We start from the raw sequence: 21,117 nt of genomic DNA, 5'->3' as shown, positions 1-21,117 counted from the left end.
TGGGTCCCTGCTTGACTGGACCAGCATGCAGTGGCAGTCTGTCTCTCTGATGGTGGATTCTGCTCTGTAGAAGCTCAGGGCCCTGTTACACAGTGCTTGCTTATCTGAATCAGAGTCTAAAGACAATGAAGAGAGGAGGAGGCTCTTTGTCTTTGCTGGCTCCTTTGTGGTGGCATCTTTACACTGTTCCTGCAGCAGGGCCTCAAGGCTGGGCCAAACCTCTTTTTGCTCTCCCCTTGCAAGACACTTTAAATCCTTAAAGCGTGGAAAAAAAACCAGAAGAGAAAACAAACAAAAAAGAGCAACATAATAAATACAACACCATCACAATAAACTAGCTAACAGTAGATAACAGTAGATACTTAATATTACATGTTATTGTGCAGCACACAAGACTGACAGCGCACAATGTGCTTTGAGGCAGCAGCCAAAAAAGATGTATTTTGTGTCTGTGAACACCCGTGTGTACACCTGTGTACACCAGGAGTGAGCCGCTACATACATGAGTGCCCAGCCCCAGACACCAAGAACCACCAACGCACCCACGTCTGAGGGCATCAGCCACCAGCAGGGAGTGTGGTGAGGGGACATAGGACTCCATACATACTGAGATGTTCCCAGAGAGGTGGAGTCTAAGACCCAACCTGACATATAGACACAGACGTACAGGCACTCACAGACACAAACGTGTATTCCCACCCCCATATACACATAAGCATGCTCTCAAATTTTACAGCCCTATTAAAACAAATATCAGTCTGTACACGCTTCAGATAGCTTTTCTTCAAATTCTTTAATTGTCACTCTCTTTTGCAACTTTGTACTTTTGTGTTATTTGCAGCAACAACTCCACCTCATTGTTCGTCCATTTAAAAACTTGGTGCTTTTCCACGATATTTTGCCGCAACGTTTCAAAGAGCCAGAGAGTAAATAAACGGCAGACAGAACTGAGGCAGGTCGAATCGTCTTGCGTTTCACGCCAGGGCAGGACTGGAACGTAAGCGTTTTCGGCCGATTCAATGTGGACGCACAACTCTGTGAAAACGACTGAAAACAATAGTGTGGACGCGGAGCGTTTTCAGATGAAAACACCGTTTTCAAATCTATCCGGGCTAGTTTGGACGTAGCCTTAAATTTCACCATGTAGTTTGAGTCATCATTGCAGACCTCCATGGTGTGATGCAGGTGTCAGAAAGCACCTGAACATGAGACACATGTCTCACCTCCAAGAAGCTCAGTCACAAACCTGTAGTAGACAGTTCAAGAAAGGAATTATTAATGTTAGAGTCAAATTGTTAAATGTTGTCATTGTGTTACTTAAATTTGTAAGTCTTAGTTCAAGCAGCATGATCAAAGACATTCCTTTGTCTCTGACCACCTCTCCAACCAGTTTGTTGGTGGGGGAGGCTGAAGCGTTTTATTATAAGGACATCTATGTGAGGGTTCTGTTTTCTTGCTTAGTGAACTTCCTGCCTTTATGACCCTTTTGGTAAGCAGGTGGTCACACAAACGCACCCCCAAACACAAGCATACACACTCACACACGCACACACTCGCACACGCACACACTCACACACACACACACACACACACACACACACACACACACACACACACACACACACACACACATATGTGTATATATGAAATATATACAAAAATATGTGCATCAGGAAACCAAGCAAGAAACACAAATATAGCATTCACACGGTGGCTCTGTTTGCAGCTTTGCTCTGCTCTCCAAACATCAGACTTACAATGTTTTGTATGTGTTCAGCTCAAACAGGTGTACATTTTGGATTTGCTTTAATAGTTCTCAGTGGAAACAGTTTATAAAAGAGTCAGAGTTTTATTTAAATTTCAGTTTAAAAAAACAAAAAACAAAACATTACTCACATTTCCCAGGAACCAGCCCACTGTGTTGTCACTGACACAGCTTACATCACCATGGAAACAGCAGCACGTATAATCTGAGAGAGAGGGCAGGACTTCCTCTTGCTTCATGCCCACTTCTGGTTAGGGACACTATTTATGTTTTGCATTAGTGTAATGAAATACTTTAAATGAGTCAAGCTCAGCTTTGTCAGTTAAGAAAACCTTAATATTGTATGAATCTGTTTTCTTGGTTGTTTATAAAGTTCAGTGTCTCAGGTGGGCTGGAGCCTATCCCAGCTGATGAGAGGTGAGATACACCCTGGACAGATGACTGTATTTGTTCATGGAAATGTATTAATTGGATATTTGAAGCAATGTAATGATTTTGTGCAGCAGCCTTTAGTGCAACATTAGCATTTTGTGTCTTTTTATGTATGTTTCTGTATGATGATGCTTCGATGCTGTGATTTGATGCCTCTAATGGTTTATGACAAACAGTATTTGGTGTGTGTGGTGTGTGAAGGTGCAGCCAGAGCTGTGTTCTTGTTGTGTTTTTGGCACGTAAGATAACCTAAACACTTCACATTTAAAAGTTATCCTGAAATTGTGATCTTATTTTGCCTTTTTACCTGCTCAGTCACGCTGATATTTGTATAATAAATTTTACTGCATGTCTGTTTTTGTTCAGTTTAGTTTTTATATTACAGGCCTTTTCATAAAGAAAGTACCTGATGTTTCTGCAGCAGCAGGAGAGTATAAAGATGTCACACCATGCTGTGGTCAGATCTTGTTAAGTTGCTATTTCAGTGTAAAAGGAAGGAAGTTGAGAGAAGTTTTAAAAACTCTTTGTTTCCTTCACAGCTCTTTGGTATCTGCTGTGCTGCTGCTTCACTCTCTCTCTTTACAGAAAGTTGTAGAAGTTTTCAGACGTGTCACTGCTGGATGTGAGGATGGGAGCCACTTTGCTCTGTGAGCTGGGCCTATTCTGTGAGTACATCACTGACTCCTATTTTTCGATTCATACTGATCCATAAACATGTTTTAGTAAGAAGAACAGAGCATCAGTTATTTGTACCATTGCAGGTCATGTGATCAGAGGACTCTCATGTTTTGTTATCAACATGTTTTGATGGTTCATTCTAATCTGAGTCTGTATGTGGAGCTGCTTTAGTTTATCCAAGAAAGATCTGTTGTCATGGTTTTCTGTGTGGCAGGCAGGATGTTTGACTCGTAAACAGAGGAGTAAACTCAAAACGATAGCTTTAATGCTGGAAAACTTCATCCAAATACAAAGCAAAACTAGAAACTCAAACACTAGAAAATAAACGAGGAACTGAAAACTAGGAATTGACTTGGAACAGGGAGGAAAGAAACACACAGCATTATGAGGGTGCGACATGACAAATGACAGGACTTAAACACACAGGCAGGACAACAAGATGATGGGGAACAGGTGGCAACACAGCCGGGACAAACCAGACTTAACGAGAAAAGGGAAGCAAAGAATTACCTTCATTAAAAGACTCCAGTTTGATATATTTAGTGAAATTTGGGGTAAATGGAAACACTACATCCGGTTAAGGAGACCCGATCTTGTTTGAATCTCTGTAACTATATATGCCACATTTCTGAATCGTTATGTGTTTATATGTATATGTTAGTATGTATGAGACTACAAGTGAACACATATGTAAGTAGTTATGTGTATGTATGCTTAAGAATATGGGTGTGTGAGTGAATATGTGTGTGCGAGTACATACACACTAGAGGGTACACCCGTCTGTTTTTCTTATTTTTATTTATTTTATTTTTTTTTTATTTACGTCTGTTCTTGATTATATGTTTATTTTGGATTATTTGTGTTTATATAGGTTGTTTAATAAAAAGAGAATAACAAAAAAAAAGAAAAGGGAAGCAAAACTGGACACACAGGACAGGCACAGAGGCACGACGTTGACACTGAACAGAGGGAACACAGAGCACAGGGACAGGAGTAACAAACTGCGACATGAGACACGACTGACTGGGGAAATAAACAAGAAGACAGAACCTTAAACCTACACTAAACATGAGGGGCACAGGAACAAATCCCAAGAACTAGAAATCACAAAACAAACAACAACTAAAGCTAGAAATACAGATCCACAAACAATAAGACTAGTAATAATAAACCAGGGGGAGGTACCTGGTTGCCTTTGGTTGCGTTTAGTTTAGTTTAGTTATGTTTCACTTAGGTCTTCTGTGTTAGTCTGTCATGTTTCCTGTCTTCTGGTTCATGTTTTCAAACTTGTGTTGTCATGTCTGCTTTCCACTCTGTTTCCTGTTTTATGATGATTGACAACCTACAGAGACATATTTGAGTGTCGCTACTTTGATAATGTCTGAAGTTTCTGTCTTTGTTTTAGTGCTCTGTACGCTTCTCTGCACTGGACACGCTCAAGGTGACAAAACACTTTTCACTTTTTTTGTGTTTGTTTTTCATTTATCTTACTTCTGTTTACATACTACTGTTTCAGTCTTAAGCACTTTACATTTTTTCTTTTTATTTATTTATTTATATATCTATCACTATCTTTATAATTTTGTGAATATAAACAAAGGTTGTGCCTTCAATAGTACATGAAGTGTTTCAGATTGTTAACTGTGTGGTTGTGTTGGATTCTAGATGCTGTGCTAACTATTGAACCCAAATCGTCCAGTTTTTTCATCAGAGAGTTTGTTACATTCAAATGTGACATGAATGAAGGAGAAGACACTGACTGGTATTACAAAATCAACAAGGATGGTCAAGAAGTTTTCTCCTACAGGACAAACAAAGACTCCAAATTAGAAATTACATCTACAGGTTACAGTGGTGAATATCAGTGCATTGGTGACAGGAAGAGCTCACATGATAAAAAGATCAGTAATACTGTCTCTATAACTGTATTAGGTAAGTCTTCAGTGACCGACAGCATAAATGTATGATCCCTGTTCAAATACTCAACTGAACAACATTTAATTAAATTTGTCATTGAAACTTGAACTTTAACCAGGACCAGTGTAAAGTCAGTGCGTCAATACTCACAAGTTGTCATTAACAAAATTAACAAATTGAGTTTTAACAACAGAGTCAATCGTGGATGAAATTAAATTTAATTACATTTCTAAAGGAAAAGAAGAAACATGAAAAGCTTCATGAAGTTTAAAGTGATGATGTTTCTGTTATCTAAACCAACTAATCAGCATTAGTTTACATTTAGGGCCATAGAATGGACAAACATTTAGACTACGGTTATTTAGAGATCAGCAAATATTAATGTAAATATAAACTGTGTTTTTTTTAATGTTCTTCTGTTGTTATAATGAAAAACATATTTATTTTTCTTCCTCTTTCATAACAGCATATAGACCCTGGGCCACACTGACAGCAGGAACAACAATCATACCAGTAGGGGGCAGTGTGACACTGACCTGCTCTGTGCAGAGCTCTGATGGATGGAAATATGAGTGGTTCAGACGAACCCAAACAACCTATGAAGTTCAAATCAGAGGTCAACAAAACAGAGATATCAGAGTATCTGAAGGAGGAATCTACAGCTGCAGAGGAACAAGAGGAAACCCAGTTTACTACACTGATATAAGTGATGATGTCACCATTGAGATAACCTGTGAGTTCAGTCATTTAGTTTGAAATATACATTCACTCATGATTATCAAACATACAATGTGAAGTTTTCTGTGTTGATTTCATGTTTCTATTTGTATCTCAACTGTTAATATGTGTGAACAGTTTCCAATAAAGTTGTTGTAAAACAACAACCCAACTGGCCTCAGATATTCAGAGGTGAGACGATCACTCTGACATGTGAGGTGCAGGAAGGAGGTGAAACCACTGAGTGGGAGTATGAATGGAGAGGACCCAGCACAACCACACAGTGGACACACAATAATGATGTGACATTCAGAGTTTCTGAGTCCAGCAGTGGAGACTACATGTGTAAGAGTCGACGCAGAGATGACTCATATTCTTCAACAGAGTGGAGTGAAGCCTTCACATTGTCAGCATCAAGTAAGTCATGTTTGTTGTGTGATCTCTATTTGACAAATGTCATAATGGTTGATAGGTTTGTAGCTTGAACCTATTCGCTGGAACGTTGAAGACAATATAATTACACTGCAAAGCAAGACACAAGTAGGCAAGCTTCTTCATGTTTCTCGTGCACGGGAGAGAACCGGACAGGCACCGTTCCTTCGCTTGACACCAGTTGCTCTCGTCCGTTCTCCCGTACCACTGTTCTTTTATTGAGGTTACATGAATATGCATAAGTTCATTAACATATGACGTCTACATACACACAAAGAGTACCTTGCCTGTGTGTGTGTGTGTGTGTGTGTGTGTGTGTGTGTGTGTGTGTGTGTGTGTGTGTGGACTGCTGATCAAAGGGTCAAACATCCTTGGTCAGGAAGAGGGTAGCCTCCCCCTCACCCTAGATGGTTCATCCTAGATAACACGGTGAGGAAGTCCTGCAGTTCATCTAAACAAAGAGCACTTAGACTAGAACAGACGCAACTACGTTAATCCTACCATAAAACAATAAGACACGGTATGACCTCTCATGCTCCCAAAGTGCTGTCTAATACACACAAAGTTTGCAGACTATCAAGGATCAAAACCTCTACCAATCTACAACTAATTACAAAACTCTAAGCATATATAAGTAAATATTTCTAAGCATAAATGACAATCAACAATACAAATCTAACAATGGTCAGCACAGGATGAATTCAATGGTCTACAAAGCATGTTACATTGTTAGTCAGACAAAGAGCTGCAGCTGATAGTAGCCTCATTGTAGACAGTTTGTCACCACTTTGTGTCATGAACCTTCAGCTGGTATAGAGACGCCAATGCTGACCTGCTGCTCCATCATCTGAGGACAATAATGACAGAAATAAATAGGATCGGAGATGTATTATTTTTCAACTCCTTCAACAAATAACCACAAATCTACAATTTCTATTAAAAAAAACAAGGTCATCTTGGCCTAGCATCTTATGCAAATACTGCAATCTCTTACAGTACAGAAAAAAGTCCACTGTTTAATTCACCATGACAAATACAAGCTCCATGGTGGCTCAGTGGTTAGCACTGGTTTCAAATCCACCATCTGGCCGAGATCTTTTTATGTGGAGTTTGAATGCTCTCCCTGCTTCTGCATGGATTGTCTCCGGGTTCTCCAAGTTCCTCCCACAGGGTACTGCACCACTGTCTGGCATAGGGTCCAATATCTTGTGACCCTGAACTGGATCATCAGAAGAGATGAAAACAAAAACGTAAAGATGAAGAATAATATTTGGAGCTTCAGTGAGAATATTGAGAGCTGCAGATGGAGGAAAATTGAGTAAGGGAAGCTAAAATAATGTTATGGTTGTTATTACCACAAACTTCACTACCTCCAGACAGCTGCAGACAGTGTGTGAATGTGTGTGTGAATGGGTGGATGACTGGATATGTAATGCGCTTTGGGGTCCTTAGGGACTAATAAAGCGCTATATAAACACAGGCCATTTTACCATTTAGCTGTAACAGGAGACTATTGAGATTACACTAGTTCTGCGAAAAAAAAAAAAGTAGGCATTATTCATTATTTTTAGATTGCAGTATTTATGCTTCTCTTTGATTATTTGTTTTGGTTACTGATAGAGCTACAAGAAGTGATTTAATGTTGTCTTTGTTCAGCTGGATTATTGGATTATTGGATTATCGGGCATCCTAGAAAGAGAAATAGTGACTTGATGACGTCTGCAAATGGTCTACAGGGTTTATTTTGTATGAATTTTGAACATATTTCTTATGTGAAACAAGCATTTTAAAACCCACTGCAATTTACTTACTTTTTTCCGAAGAGCTAAAATGTGTAAAAAAAAAAAAAAATTTCCCCACTCGCCTCTGTGGGCAGTCCATCCTTCAAGCTCGGGTCCTCTACCAGAGGCCTGGGAGCTTGAGGGTCCTGCGCAGTATCTTAGCTGTTCCTAGGACTGCGCTCTTCTGGACAGAGATCTCTGATGTTGTTCTCGGGATCTGCTGGAGCCACTCGCCTAGCTTGGGGGTCAGTGCACCGAATGGTCCGAATACCTCGGGGACCACTGTTACCTTCACCCTCCACATCTTCTCCAGCTCTTCTTTGTATTTCTTCAGCTTCTCGTGTTCCTTCTTCCTGTTGCCTTTTGGTATCAATACATCTATCACTATGGCCATCTACCTCTGCTTCTCTATCACTACTGTGTCCGGTTGGTTCACTATTTTTTTCCTCTGTATTTGGAAGATCTTAGCTCAGTCATTCTCGACCACCCTAGTGGTCGTCTGCAATTTTGACCTCGGGACTTCCAGGCCATACTCTGCACAGATGTTTCTGTATACTATGCCGGCCAAGTGGTTGTGGCGTTCCATGTATGCCCCGCCTGCTACCATCTTGCACCGTGCTGTTATGTGCTGGATTGTCTCAGGGGCATTTTTACACAGCCTGCACCTGCAGTCTTGCCTGGTGTGATAGAGCCCAGCCTCTATGGCTCTTGTGCCCAGAGCTTGTTCTTGTACTGCTATGGTTAGTGCTTCCGTGCTGTCTTTCATTCCGGCTTTGTCCAGCCACTGGTAGGATTTCTGGAAGTCAGCCACTTCTTCTATCTGCCAGTGGTACATACCGTGCAGGGGCCTTTGGCCAGCTTATTATCCTGGCAGGTTACCTGATCACAGGCAGGGCTTAGATGATGACAGCCCGGATTATGTTCTTATCGTTCAGCTGATTCCACAGGACTTGCTTGACGCACTGCAGGTACTTGGTGGTTGCAACTTTCCTAGATGCCTCTTCATGGTTCTGTTTTGCCTGTGGGATTCCCAGGTGCTTGTAGCTTTTGATGCGATCCCCACAGTTCTGACTACCTTCCCTCTCTTTGTTATCATCCAACTACACTTCTCCAGTCCGAATGGCATTCCAATGTTGTTGCTGTATATCCTGTTGGTGTAGATCAATGAATCACTCTTGGCATACAGCTTGATGTCATCCATGTAGAGGAAGTGGCTGACAATTGCTACATTCCATAGTCAGTCTCCCGCTGTGTGTCAGTGTTTATTTAATTGTGAGTTCTTGTGCCTTGTTGCCCCTCGTCTTTTATTCCATCGTGTTTATTCATGTTTCCCCAGCCCATCGTGTCTGTACTCTCCTTCATGTTCCCTCGCTCCATCTCGTCTGCCTCTCTTCCACTCCCTCATCATGTTTCTTGTTTTACTGTGAAGGTCCCATATTTTTACGTTCATTCTATTCAGTCTAGCTTCCCCTGTCTCGTTATGATTATTCATTATTATTCATGTGCTCCCACAAGGTAAGAACTGAACTAAAGTTCAGTTCACCTGACACTCGTACCGGTGGCCGCCTCGGGTTTCTCCTCTAGCCTCCCCTTTCTCTCATCCACCTGCTGGCCTCTGTGTGCTCCCACATCCCATGTTCCATTTTGTGAGGTATTGATATTTGTTGCTGTGTTTTTAAGAGGAGTTTTAGGGAGGGATACGGAGGGTATCGGAGAGCAATGCTGATATGCTGCTCCCTCACGTAGTACAATATTGAAATAAATAAACTAGCCATTTGTAATTTCAAACGCCCTGTAACTATGAAAACAATTATGATTTTGCTCAAAAAAGAATAAAAGTCATCCTGCCTTATCATCTCATACAAAATAAATAAAACACACAGAAACACACTGTCTGTTTCACTATGACTTTAAGTGTTTAACACAAAACACATAAATGATGAAGAAAAACATCAAAAATATTGTTCCTGTGTTACTTTGGTTATTACTACCATCCTCAGCACCCCCAATCACCTCCAGACAGCTCAAGCAGGAGGCTTGCATCTTAAGATGATAATACACCCTAAAAAGAGCCAGTTTATTACAGACTGACCGACCAATTTGGTCTGATACTAAATATTACTCTAAGCAGAATCTGAGCTCATTTATATGGGAAGAAAATCAGAATGCAAAGAATGTATGTGTGTGCGCGTGTGTGTGTGGAGATGCAAAAACCTGATGATTAAGTTTGTTTTATTGATGATGTGATTTATGAGATTTTCAATTTGTCAGCTTATGTGCATCTCCTCCTGTGAGGTCTGGCATCTGAACTTTACATTAATAAGAAGTCTTGTGTTTTCTGGTAAATCTGTTGTTATGATCAGTATGTCTGAGAGAAGCATCATCCAGATCACAGGAAAAGAATAATTTATGAACTGACAAAAGTGTGATAGTTAAATGGACTAAGAAAAAATAAACTATATCATATTCACACTGTAATGTGTTTTCATAATGGGAAATGTCTTTCAAGCAGATAAACCCCGTCCTGTCCTCACTGTGTCTCCATCATGGCTGAGTCCTAGAGCCTCAGTAACTCTGAACTGTGAGGTTGAACATCCGTCTGCAGGATGGAGCTTCTACTGGTATAAAGCTGTTCCTGATCTATCAGAGAAATCCTCCAGTTATGAGCTGCTACCTGATGGCAGTGGGACTGCACAGGACTCCTACATCATTCATGGACAGACACACACAGCAGGATATGTGTGCAGAGCTGGAAGAGGAGACCCAGAGTATCACACCGATCACAGTCAACCAAAGTTTGTCTGGTCTGCAGGTCAGTTTGTTTCTGTTTATTCCAATGAGCTGAAGTTATGTCATTTCTGACTATGATCAAGCCAGACTGAATTTATTTGTTCCTTGTTTTGTAACTCTTTCCTTCATCAATTACAGTGATAGCAAAAAAGAAAAAATTAATATACAGCAATGTGCAAAAGTTATGAGCCACTCCTCATTTTCAGTCAGACTTTTTTGTCATTTTTAACTCTCATGTTGCATTCTGGTCAAATTCACAGATTTAAAAGTTGGACAGACACACGCATACATGCGCATATATACACACACATACAGTGGGGCAAAAAAGTATTTAGTCAGCCACCGATTGTGCAAGTTCCCCCACCTAAAATGATGACAGAGGTCAGTAATTTGCACCAGAGGTACACTTCAACTGTGAGAGACAGAATGTGAAAAAAAAATCCATGAATTCACATGGTAGGATTTGTAAAGAATTTATTCGTAAATCAGGGTGGAAAATAAGTATTTGGTCAATAACAAAAATACAACTCAATACTTTGTAACATAACCTTTGTTGGCAATAACAGAGGTCAAACGTTTACTATAGGTCTTTACCAGGTTTGCACACACAGTAGCTGGTATTTTGGCCCATTCCTCCATGCAGATCTTCTCGAGAGCAGTGATGTTTTGGGGCTGTCGCCGAGCAACACGGACTTTCAACTCCCGCCACAGATTTTCTATGGGGTTGAGGTCTGGAGACTGGCTAGGCCACTCCAGGACTTTCAAATGCTTCTTACGGAGCCACTCCTTTGTTGCCCGGGCGGTGTGTTTTGGATCATTGTCATGTTGGAAGACCCAGCCTCGTTTCATCTTCAAAGTTCTCACTGATGGAAGGAGGTTTTGGCTCAAAATCTCACGATACATGGCCCCATTCATTCTGTCCTTAACACGGATCAGTCGTCCTGTCCCCTTGGCAGGAAAACAGCCCCATAGCATGATGTTTCCACCCCCATGCTTCACAGTAGGTATGGTGTTCTTGGGATGCAACTCAGTATTCTTCTTCCTCCAAACACGACGAGTTGAGTTTATACCAAAAAGTTCTACTTTGGTTTCATCTGACCACATGACATTCTCCCAATCCTCTGCTGTATCATCCATGTGCTCTCTGGCAAACTTCAGACGGGCCTGGACATGCACTGGCTTCAGCAGTGGAACACGTCTGGCACTGCGGGATTTGATTCCCTGCCGTTGTAGTGTGTTACTGATGGTGACCTTTGTTACTTTGGTCCCAGCTCTCTGCAGGTCATTCACCAGGTCCCCCCGTGTGGTTCTGGGATCTTTGCTCACCGTTCTCATGATCATTTTGACCCCACGGGATGAGATCTTGCGTGGAGCCCCAGATCGAGGGAGATTATCAGTGGTCTTGTATGTCTTCCATTTTCTGATGATTGCTCCCACAGTTGATTTTTTCACACCAAGCTGCTTGCCTATTGTAGATTCACTCTTCCCAGTCTGGTGCAGGTCTACAATACTTTTCCTGGTGTCCTTCGAAAGCTCTTTGGTCTTGGCCATGGCAGAGTTGGGAGTCTGGCTGTTTGGGGCTGTGGACAGGTGTCTTTTATACAGATGATGAGTTCAAACATGTCACGGAGGAGCAGGGAGGACTCGGCGCAGACTGAAATCTCAGAAAAACAGGTTTATTTACACACTCCAGGTGCACTATATACAGGTGAAGGAGAAGGGGGCCAGGGTTCCCAGGGGTGCAGAGAGGGGTCGGGAAAAGCGTCCAGAGTCCCCAAACCAACCACGAGAAATCTGCATACAGAGAACAAGAGTTAGCACGGAACTTTCACGGACAGAGCTCAAAACTGGCCGAGGCTAAAGTAGCACTGACGAGCGTTACTCAATAGTCCAGCGGCGAGGTGCTCTCAGTCACTGCCTTAAGTAGCGGGAGCAAACAAGGTGAGGAGCCACAGGTGATTGCCTACAGGTGGTGGAGGCCGGGAGCTCACAATGAGCTCCACCCAGGCAGCGAGCAGAGAGAGAGGAGAGAGAGAGAATAGACAAAACATAACATGTAGCCACACAGGGCCAGCCGAGCAGGCACGGGGACCATGACAAAACAGGTGCCATTCATACAGGTAACGAGTGGGGGACAGAAAAGCTTCTTACAGAGGACGTTACAGGTCTGTGAGAGCCAGAGATTTTCCTTGTTTGAGGTAACCAAATACTTATTTTCCACCCTAATTTACGAATAAATTCTTTACAAATCCTACCATGTGAATTCATGGATTTTTTTTTAACATTCTGTCTCTCACAGTTGAAGTGTACCTCTGGTGCAAATTACTGACCTCTGTCATCATTTTAAGTGGGGGAACTTGCACAATCGGTGGCTGGCTAAATACTTTTTTGCCCCACTGTACAAGCACCTTGGGTTCTCTGGTAGCCACTTTGGTAATTGCTGTCCACTAGAGCCTCTCTTCCATGGAAACAACTCCTGTGTTGGCATTTCTCACAGACAGCTGCAACATTGTTTCAACAGCACTGAACTGTTCTTGTAGCTTTGATGTATAATGCTTTTTTGAGGTCTTACTCAAAGGTCACTGTTTGGCAACATCATGGCAGGTTGATATACCCTATGTGAGGCTACTTGATCACCACATTAGTGAGGACAAATGTGGCCAGGAAATTGACAGTGAGGATGGATTAGATAAGGAAGTGTCAGAAGCTGAAGACGGCAGGGAACATAATCTGTGCAATCCAGACCAAGAAATGACTGATCAGGAGGAATCCAGTGATGAAGAGTTTGCTGTCAGATTCAAGTAAAAGAATGGGAACTTATCCCCACCTGAGAATTAAGTTAGTTTTCAGCTGAAAATGTCATCAGGATGACCAGAGCACCAACAAAATTTATTGTGTCCTGTATTGATGACATCAAATCCTGCTTTGAACTATTCTGGACTGGGTCCATCAAACCCAGTGGTAAACATGACCAACTTGGAGGGGAAACAGATTTACAAAAAGAATTGGAAGGAGGTAACCCAGAAAGAAACCAAAGCATATATGGGTGATGTGTATAGATCCAGAAATGAATTTACCAGCAGTTTCTGGGATGCAGAAACTAGTCAGACAAGGGTCAGATGTACACAAATGAAATATTCCCGGTCACTTTTGACTGGAAACATAACAAATGTTACTTTATGTGACTGTATAAAAATTTTAAACGGTTTCAAAAAATGTCCTTGGTGTGTTTAACCCAAAGTAGACGGTGATAAATAGTACAGTATGTTTCGTCTGATTATTTCTTTCATTCAGAATCATCCAGAAATTCAGGTTTTTTTTAGAATTTAAGGCATTTAAGCTCAGATTAATGAGACATACAGGCCATAAATAACAAACAGTCCAAAATCTAACAAACGAGTAGTGATAATATATTTATTATTTTAGTTTTTATGATGAGTCTTAATGGAAAATTCACAAACTTGTTTAACATGAAATGTGCACCACAGAATAAATTCTTAAAATAACAAATGAAATAAACATAATGCAAAAACACAAGAAAATTGAGAACGCTGGGTCATAATGACCCAGGACCATGACAAGTTGCCCCCCCATCAATTGTCCTCATTCTTAGATACACATAGTATTCTGGATAAATATCAGTCTAGTTTCTGAGCCTTCCATAGCACAGAGTCTGCTCTACTGAAGGTGTTCAATGATATGCTGGTGACTCTAGAAAAAGTACAGTTTTAATTCTTCTAGGCCTGAGTGCAGAATTTGACATGGTTGACCACACAATCCTATTAAACTGTTTGAAGACATGCGTTGATATTCAAGGTTGTGCTCTAAAATGGTTTGCCTCTTCCTTAGAGAGCAGAGCATACTCCGTGATGCAGGGAAAGAAATACTCTTGCCCTGCTTACACTTGCTTGTGGAATGCCTCAGGGCTCTATTCTGGGCCCTGTCTTATTCTCCCTATACATGCTCCCATTAGGCTCTATTTTTCAGAAACACCAAATTTCCTATCACTCTAATGCAGATGATACACATCTCTCTTTAAAACCAGGCATTGATAGCACATTGCAGAAAGTTTCAGATTGTCTTAGTGACATAAATTGCTGGATGTCTTTGAACTTTCTCAAACTAAACCATGACAAAAGTGACATTAGAATTTTTGGCAAACAAGACTCTGTTAGTCTCATAAGAAATGACTTGGGCCCACGATCAGCTAATCTACATCCCCATGTTAAAAATCTTGTTTTCATTTTTGATTCTACAGTTGTTTGTGGCAGTTTCTTCCAGCTCAGGAGCATTTCTAAACTCAAAACTATCTTGTCATCTAAAGATCTGGAAACCATTATCCATGCCTTCATTTCATCACATCGTGAATAGTGTAACTCTCTTTATTTACGCGTCTGTCAATGAAGCCTGTTCCGCCTGCAACTTGTTCAAAATGCGACCGCAAGGCTCCTGACGGACACCAGAAAGAGAGACAGTATTACTCCGATACTCACAGCTTTACATTGGCTGCCAGTTATATACCAAATTGATTTCAAGGTTTTATTATTTGTTTTTAAAGCCCTCCATGGCTTGGCTCCAGCTTACATTTCAGATCTCCTTAGCCTGCACCTACCCACTCGAACTCTGCGTTCCTCCAGTCAGATGCTTTTACTGGTTCCACGCTCCCAGTTAAAATCCAGAGGTGACAGGGCTTCCTCCATCGCCACTCCGAGACTCTGCAACAGTCTTCCCTCTTTTATAAAATCCTCTTCCTTGTAATTTTTTTTGTAATTTTCAAATCAAGTTTGACGACCTATCTATTTTCAAAGGCTTTCGGATCTCTTTGACACCACTTTTATTTTAGTTATTCTGGTGTTTTATCTCATTGGATGATGTATGCATGTGTATATGTATACATGTATTTGTGTCCACGTGCGTACCTGTGTGTGTGTTGGTGTGTGTATATACATATATGCATGTTAGATAATAATGGAGATGCACTTGTTTATTCTTCATACAATAAACAATTTGATAGGGTTCCCAACAGAGACCGCTGTGTGTTTTTCAATCCAGATATTCTTTTACGACACTGGTAGTCTGTTTGGCATCATTTTAACTTCTTTAAGTACTATTCCGGAGGACTAGTTAAATAAATTACAAGACATTTTGCCTACGAGAGTTCAGCTTATGTTAAAAAATAAAGGTGGTAATACCAAAGTTTTACTTTATTTATGCACACAATCCTTGTCTTATATATGATACATTCATTTATGTTTGCATGTTTCCATTTCCCGTTTTCCTTACAAACTATTAAGAAATGAGGCATGGCTTAAGGTTTTGAATAGTGTTGTTTGAGATTTATTTATTTGTACACATAACAATGCTGCCATTCTTATCCAGGGTACAATTTTTAGGTTGACCAAAACGAACATCTTGTTAACTTATAACTTATTAGCACATAGTAAAAAAAATATACCAGATAAATTAAAATAATATTTAACATCTCTGAGCTTTGACTCTTCGCTGCATGTTGTTTTCAGATGTTCATTCAGCAGCGTCACTCACAGTGAGTCCTGACAGAGTGCAACACTTCACCTCTGACTCTGTCTCACTGACCTGTGAGGGAAACTCTGCCAAGTGGAGAGTGAGGAAGTTTTCTGATAATGGCCAACTGAACTCTTCTAACTGGAGCAGAATGACTGGATCTACATACAACATCAACACATCAAAGTCAGATACTGCAGTGTACTGGTGTGAATCTGAATCAGGAGACTTCAGCAATGCAGTCAACATCACTGTACACGGTATGTAAATGATTACCCCAATAACCTGGTGTAAGTCATTGTATGTGGCAAAGAAGACCTAAATATTTTCCTCAATGGTTCAGAAATTTCCCCTCTGTGAATCTCCACTTTATCACAGTGGAGGGGTTTGTGGATTCCAGTGATCCTAGGAGCTATGTTGTCAGGGGCAATTTTGCTTGATGGATTTAGAGAATGCATTTGATCACATCTCTTGGGGTACCCTGCCTGTTGTCACAGCGTATTCAGTCCCTGTACAACAACAGTGAGCCCATAGAAGAGTGGCCAGGGGAAGGAAGTCTGCACTTCTCTGCCTAGACTCCTTCCTACAGAAAACCCCAAAGTTAAAAAATCTGGTACACTAAATTTATATTGCAGACTCACAGGCAGGACACAGGAAACATGTGGATAACACAGTGATTTTTCATAAAAAAAAAAATGCTGATTATTCTTGGGATTTCCAACATTCAAAATCCGAAGTAAATAAAGAAATGATGCAATCCAAATATCAGAAATAATGTGGAGCACTCATGAAGTACACGGAAAACAGACCTAGGTAACACACACCTCCACGGACGAAACAAGAAAAGATAAAAATAAAAAACTATATACAAGAGATAGTGAGGGGAAATGAAACAAGCAGGGAACCAGACACAACTGAAAACAATCAAGAAATTCCTGAGAATAAGGACAGGAAATAAAACTAGACAAGATAAACAAGATCAAACTGTAACTAAAAAAAAGGAAAGAAGACAATTAGATGGAGAAAGAAGACTAATTTAACACAAGGAGGAGAGAGGAAGGTCTGGGAATACTGAAAGACAGAAACACAGACAACACAGAGACCATAAAGTGATCAGTGACTAAAGCTGAGAACATAAAAAAGTAATGATGACCTCTCTCATTGAATTTTGAGTGTTTTAATCAACCTTGTTAAACCTGTGGTGTTCCCCATCAAAAATGACCACCATAGGAAATGAATGGGAATCCACTCACTCGCTCACTCACTGAATGACCCCCTGAATGGCCCAGCGAATGACCACTAAAAGATCCACTGAAAGATCCACAGGAACTGAGTTTGGTTTTCAAAAATGTCTTTTGTGCTAATTTAAGAGCAGTTAAAACGGACCGAAAAACACTAAAGTAAGGGACGAGAGGTAAACACGACAGGAGGGTTTTAAAAACTCTAACTTTGTGCAATTCAGTTTGTTGTTGTTGTTGTTAAGGCTCTTTCCATCCCTAAAAGTGTGACCAGAACTAATGTGATTTGCCTGTTTTGCAGATTATGATCCTATCCTGGTGAGTCCTGTTCATCCTGTGACTGAAGAAACGTCTGTGAGTCTGAGCTGCAGTTCAAGAGAGAAAATACTTTCCAATGTGATTTTTTATCACAATGACGAAATTATTCAAAATGATCCCCGAGGGGAGCTGAAGATCTCTGCAGTGTCAAAGTCTGATGAAGGTTTCTACAAGTGTCAGTACTCAGGAAGAGAGTCAGCACAGAGCTGGATGTCAGTTAAAGGTGAGCAGGATCAAAACACTTTATTTTTCATGACCTACTGTAGGTGGCTTATCCAAAAAACATTTACAGTAGATACCTTGTCTACTGCACTATAATATGATCTTAAAACAGGCATGTATTTTTTTTTCAACAATACTGTGGTTAACACAAATGCCTAACATGTATACAATTCCCTGGTTTGAGAGTGATAGCAGATATAAATCCCTGAGAATTTAAACAGCAAGTTCAGTTCAGTTTATTGAAGTTAACAGTTCATTTTCCTTATTTGCAGTAGCTGTATCCAGTTCTTCATTTCTTGTTCTGATGATCACTGGACTCATTTTTGGAGTCATATTTATTTTCCTCCTGTTCCTGTTCAAAAACCTCTACAGAAAGAAAGGTGAGACTCTTTTCACTCTTTAAAGTGTTTGAATGGGCAACGTTCCTAAACTGGAAACCATTTGCAAAAATGTATAATACATAACCATGTAAATGCAATATTTTCATTTTAAATTGTTAATAAAGGTTCTGCCGATGAGCAGAGGGTGAGTCAGGATGAAAATCAACAGGTCTACTCCTCTCTTCTTCATGGTTAGTTTTTCATCTAGTTTAAAATATCCTGATGCTTTTCTCTGCTGCAGCTTTAACACTGTTGAATTAAACAAAACTAAGACAATAACAACATTTAATCATGTACAGCATTTATAAGTAATAACAAATTTTCCAATTTCAGGGTATGTTTGTGCTTACACTGACAACAAAGCTTATCTCATTGTATTTTAATATAAATGTTACTGACAAGAATACTTGTGTTCACATTAGTATCACAGACATGTGGTGAATCATTTTCTCTGACTTGTAGGTGATCGTTGTGTCTATGAGACAATCAGAGGCTCTGGAAATACTGAAAATGGTACAGTGTCAACTTTAATGTATAGTTAGTGGAAAATGTGTGGTTATAAAATAACAGTGATTATCATTAAAATCAATACTAACATTATTATTTTAGTTTGGGCAGAAATTGATTACACCCACAATTTTAATGTAGTGCACAGCTGTTTCAGACTGAGAGTGTATTATACAGATGTTCAGTGTTGGTCATTAACGCCCTGAAAGAGAGCATTCACCTAATGTGCTCATTATTGCAATTCTGCTCATTTAAGCTGAAGATATTTGAAATTGTAAATTTATCTTTAATTTATTTGTGGTTTGCTCTTTAGGAAACTGGGTGACCCATGTGATGTAGGTCCAGAGAGCAGCATGATCCTGAGCTGTTCTGTGGACAGCTCTACAGGCTGGATGTTCAGTCATTTTCAAGATCAATTTGACCAGATTAAACACATATTTTCTGTCTGAGTTCACTCTGCATGGACATCTTCATCTTTCTGTATTGATAACAATTCATAAGGATTATCAGTAAAGTAGCTACCATTATGGCCTGTGGCCTGTATTTATATAGCGCTTTAATAGTCCCTAAGGACCCCAAAGCGCTTTACATATCAGTCATCCACCCATTCACACACACATTCACACACTGGTGATGGCAAGCTACATTGTAGCCACAGCCACCCTGGGACGCACTGATTATTACATCATTTATGATTAGCTGTTAATAGCAAGTGGTGGAGGAATTTTTTAAACCATTCCTTCAGGAAAAGAAGTACTCAAATACTATGAAAATATCCCACTAGACTCAAGACTCAAGAAGTTTACTGTCATTTCGTATGGTGTTACCCAGCCTGAAACGAAATACTGTTTCTCACCAGCCTCTACAGTGCAATAAGCAATTGTGGAGATCAGGGAAATATTTTACTGCTACTATTCATAACCATCATTACCATTACATTAATTATCATTTCATCAAAGCATTTATTCAATAGATTACACATGTTCTTAGTTAAGATTATTACACCTATCACAGAGAGCTTCTGTCTGGTAAAAGGTCAGAAGCGTCAACGGGCGGGGTGAGGCCGAGTGCATTTTGAGGTCGAAACACACACACACACACACACACAAACAGTAGTTAGACTCATGTTTAGGTAAGAGTTCAAATAATAGTTTGCAAAAGCTTGTGACTGCAAAATTGTGTCTGCCTAAGGGACAGTTTGTTCCAGGAGATAAGCGAGAGTTAGAAGATTAATAGGAAGCACCTGGCCTCGAGACGGAGAAGATGTCCTTTTAAATGTGTCAAAAGTCGTCAACAGAACATTTGTGGTTTTGAAACTTATGCATGTATTGTATCTGCTTTGACGCATGAGGCGGCGTCATAAATGATACCCTGATGTTATAAAAACAACTGCTTGTGTATTATTGGGCGGAGATCGATGCTGTCTGCGTGCAGTGTTCATCTCCCCATGCGTGTGTTCATTAAAATCATTGTTTGACCGACTCTCCTGGACCAATTGTTGTTTTTTTGTGCTCACGCTCAATATTTGAACCCGTAACACAATACAGTTTAAAAAGAATACATTTTAAAAAGAGCAGCAAAAAAGGCATAAATAGCATAAAATCTAAGTTCTAAAACAAACTCCAGTCACATTTGTTTGGGTAGATAGCAGCAGTCCTTTCACAGAAGGAATACTTTCACTACACACACATCAACATTACTGCTTCATATATTTACATTTGAGCTCATTTTAAATACTTCATATTCTATTTCTTTCATCATTATTTTTTTTAAATATTTGATTTTAAAAAATATGAATCAAAAAGCTTAAACAGTGTGTGAGAGGGGCACGCCCATTAAAAGAGAGAGAGAGAGAGAGAGAGAGAGAGAGCTATCCTATGAGCATGAAAAGAAGTGGAGGTTTCAGTGACAGTAACCGACTGTGGGACACAAGATGGCAGTAATGTAAAGGATCACTTTACTGGGACCAAACAGCAAAGCAGGCTTCTTCATCGTATTTCTACCTTTTCTCGTATATCTTCTTCTTCTTATCCCTGCGAAGTGTATAATAAAATAATAATAATAAAATGTCTTAAACACCAATATGAGGACAAGCTATCAAGTGTAGTATCACTCAGTTACATCTCTTTTGCTTTGTTAGGCTGCAGTTTAACATCTATAAAAAATATGTGCATCAGGAAACCTAACAAGAAACACAAATGTGCTTACAATATTCATACAGTGTTTGAAGACTGTGCCATTTTAACATCAGTTCAAGTTAGATTTCTGAAATATTTCCCCCTTTGGAAGAGGCTCACTGTGTGGTTTATTAAGATAAGATAAGATAAGATAAGATAAGATAAGATAAGATAAGATAAGATAAGATAAGATAAGATAAGATAAGATAAGATAAGATAAGATAAGATAAGATAAGATAA

General features: G+C 40.0%; 2 protein-coding genes and 1 pseudogene across 3 annotated transcripts in view; 2 read left to right on the top strand and 1 right to left on the bottom strand.

The window, feature by feature from the left end:
• Positions 1-2,781: 2,781 nt before the first annotated feature.
• Positions 2,782-21,117, top strand: part of LOC147335374 (Fc receptor-like protein 5) — a 43,899-nt gene continuing 25,563 nt past the window's right edge. The window contains exons 1-5 of the mRNA XM_086278477.1: positions 2,782-2,862; positions 4,281-4,316; positions 4,541-4,811; positions 5,266-5,525; positions 5,648-5,926. Coding sequence (XP_086134603.1) covers positions 2,826-2,862; positions 4,281-4,316; positions 4,541-4,811; positions 5,266-5,525; positions 5,648-5,926 — 883 coding nt within the window. The 5' untranslated portion in view covers positions 2,782-2,825. The remainder of the gene's footprint in view (positions 2,863-4,280; positions 4,317-4,540; positions 4,812-5,265; positions 5,526-5,647; positions 5,927-21,117) is intronic.
• On the bottom strand, positions 6,087-8,923 carry LOC147335376 (uncharacterized; annotated as a pseudogene). The gene is made up of 3 exons (XR_015126689.1): positions 7,806-8,923; positions 6,967-7,160; positions 6,087-6,788 (listed from the first exon to the last, which is right to left on the bottom strand). The product of XR_015126689.1 is annotated as an uncharacterized LOC147335376 (transcript).
• LOC147335375 (low affinity immunoglobulin gamma Fc region receptor II-like) lies at positions 10,213-19,132 on the top strand. The gene is made up of 7 exons (XM_086278514.1): positions 10,213-10,534; positions 16,032-16,295; positions 17,575-17,814; positions 18,086-18,193; positions 18,319-18,384; positions 18,656-18,706; positions 19,014-19,132. The coding sequence occupies exons 1-7, from the start codon at positions 10,213-10,215 to the stop codon at positions 19,037-19,039; spliced, it is 1,077 nt and encodes a 358-aa protein (XP_086134640.1). The 3' UTR covers positions 19,040-19,132.

This window comes from Aulonocara sp. 'chitande type north' Nkhata Bay, linkage group LG3, assembly GCF_057382095.1.
Source record: "Aulonocara sp. 'chitande type north' Nkhata Bay isolate Kocher_YH1m ecotype deep benthic linkage group LG3, A_spYH_male_GT1.1, whole genome shotgun sequence".
Classification (NCBI taxonomy): domain Eukaryota; kingdom Metazoa; phylum Chordata; class Actinopteri; order Cichliformes; family Cichlidae; genus Aulonocara; species Aulonocara sp. 'chitande type north' Nkhata Bay.
The sequence above is the reverse complement of the archived record's forward strand: the minus strand, read 5'-3'. Positions and strand labels throughout refer to the sequence as shown.

Coding starts and splice junctions, on each gene's coding strand:
- LOC147335375 (XM_086278514.1), top strand. CDS start 10,213: ATGGGAAATGTCTTTCAAGCAGATAAACCCCGTCCTGTCCTCACTGTG. Junction 16,296..17,574: donor AGTCAACATCACTGTACACG/GTATGTAAATGA, acceptor CCTGTTTTGCAG/ATTATGATCCTATCCTGGTG. Junction 18,385..18,655: donor CTACTCCTCTCTTCTTCATG/GTTAGTTTTTCA, acceptor TCTGACTTGTAG/GTGATCGTTGTGTCTATGAG.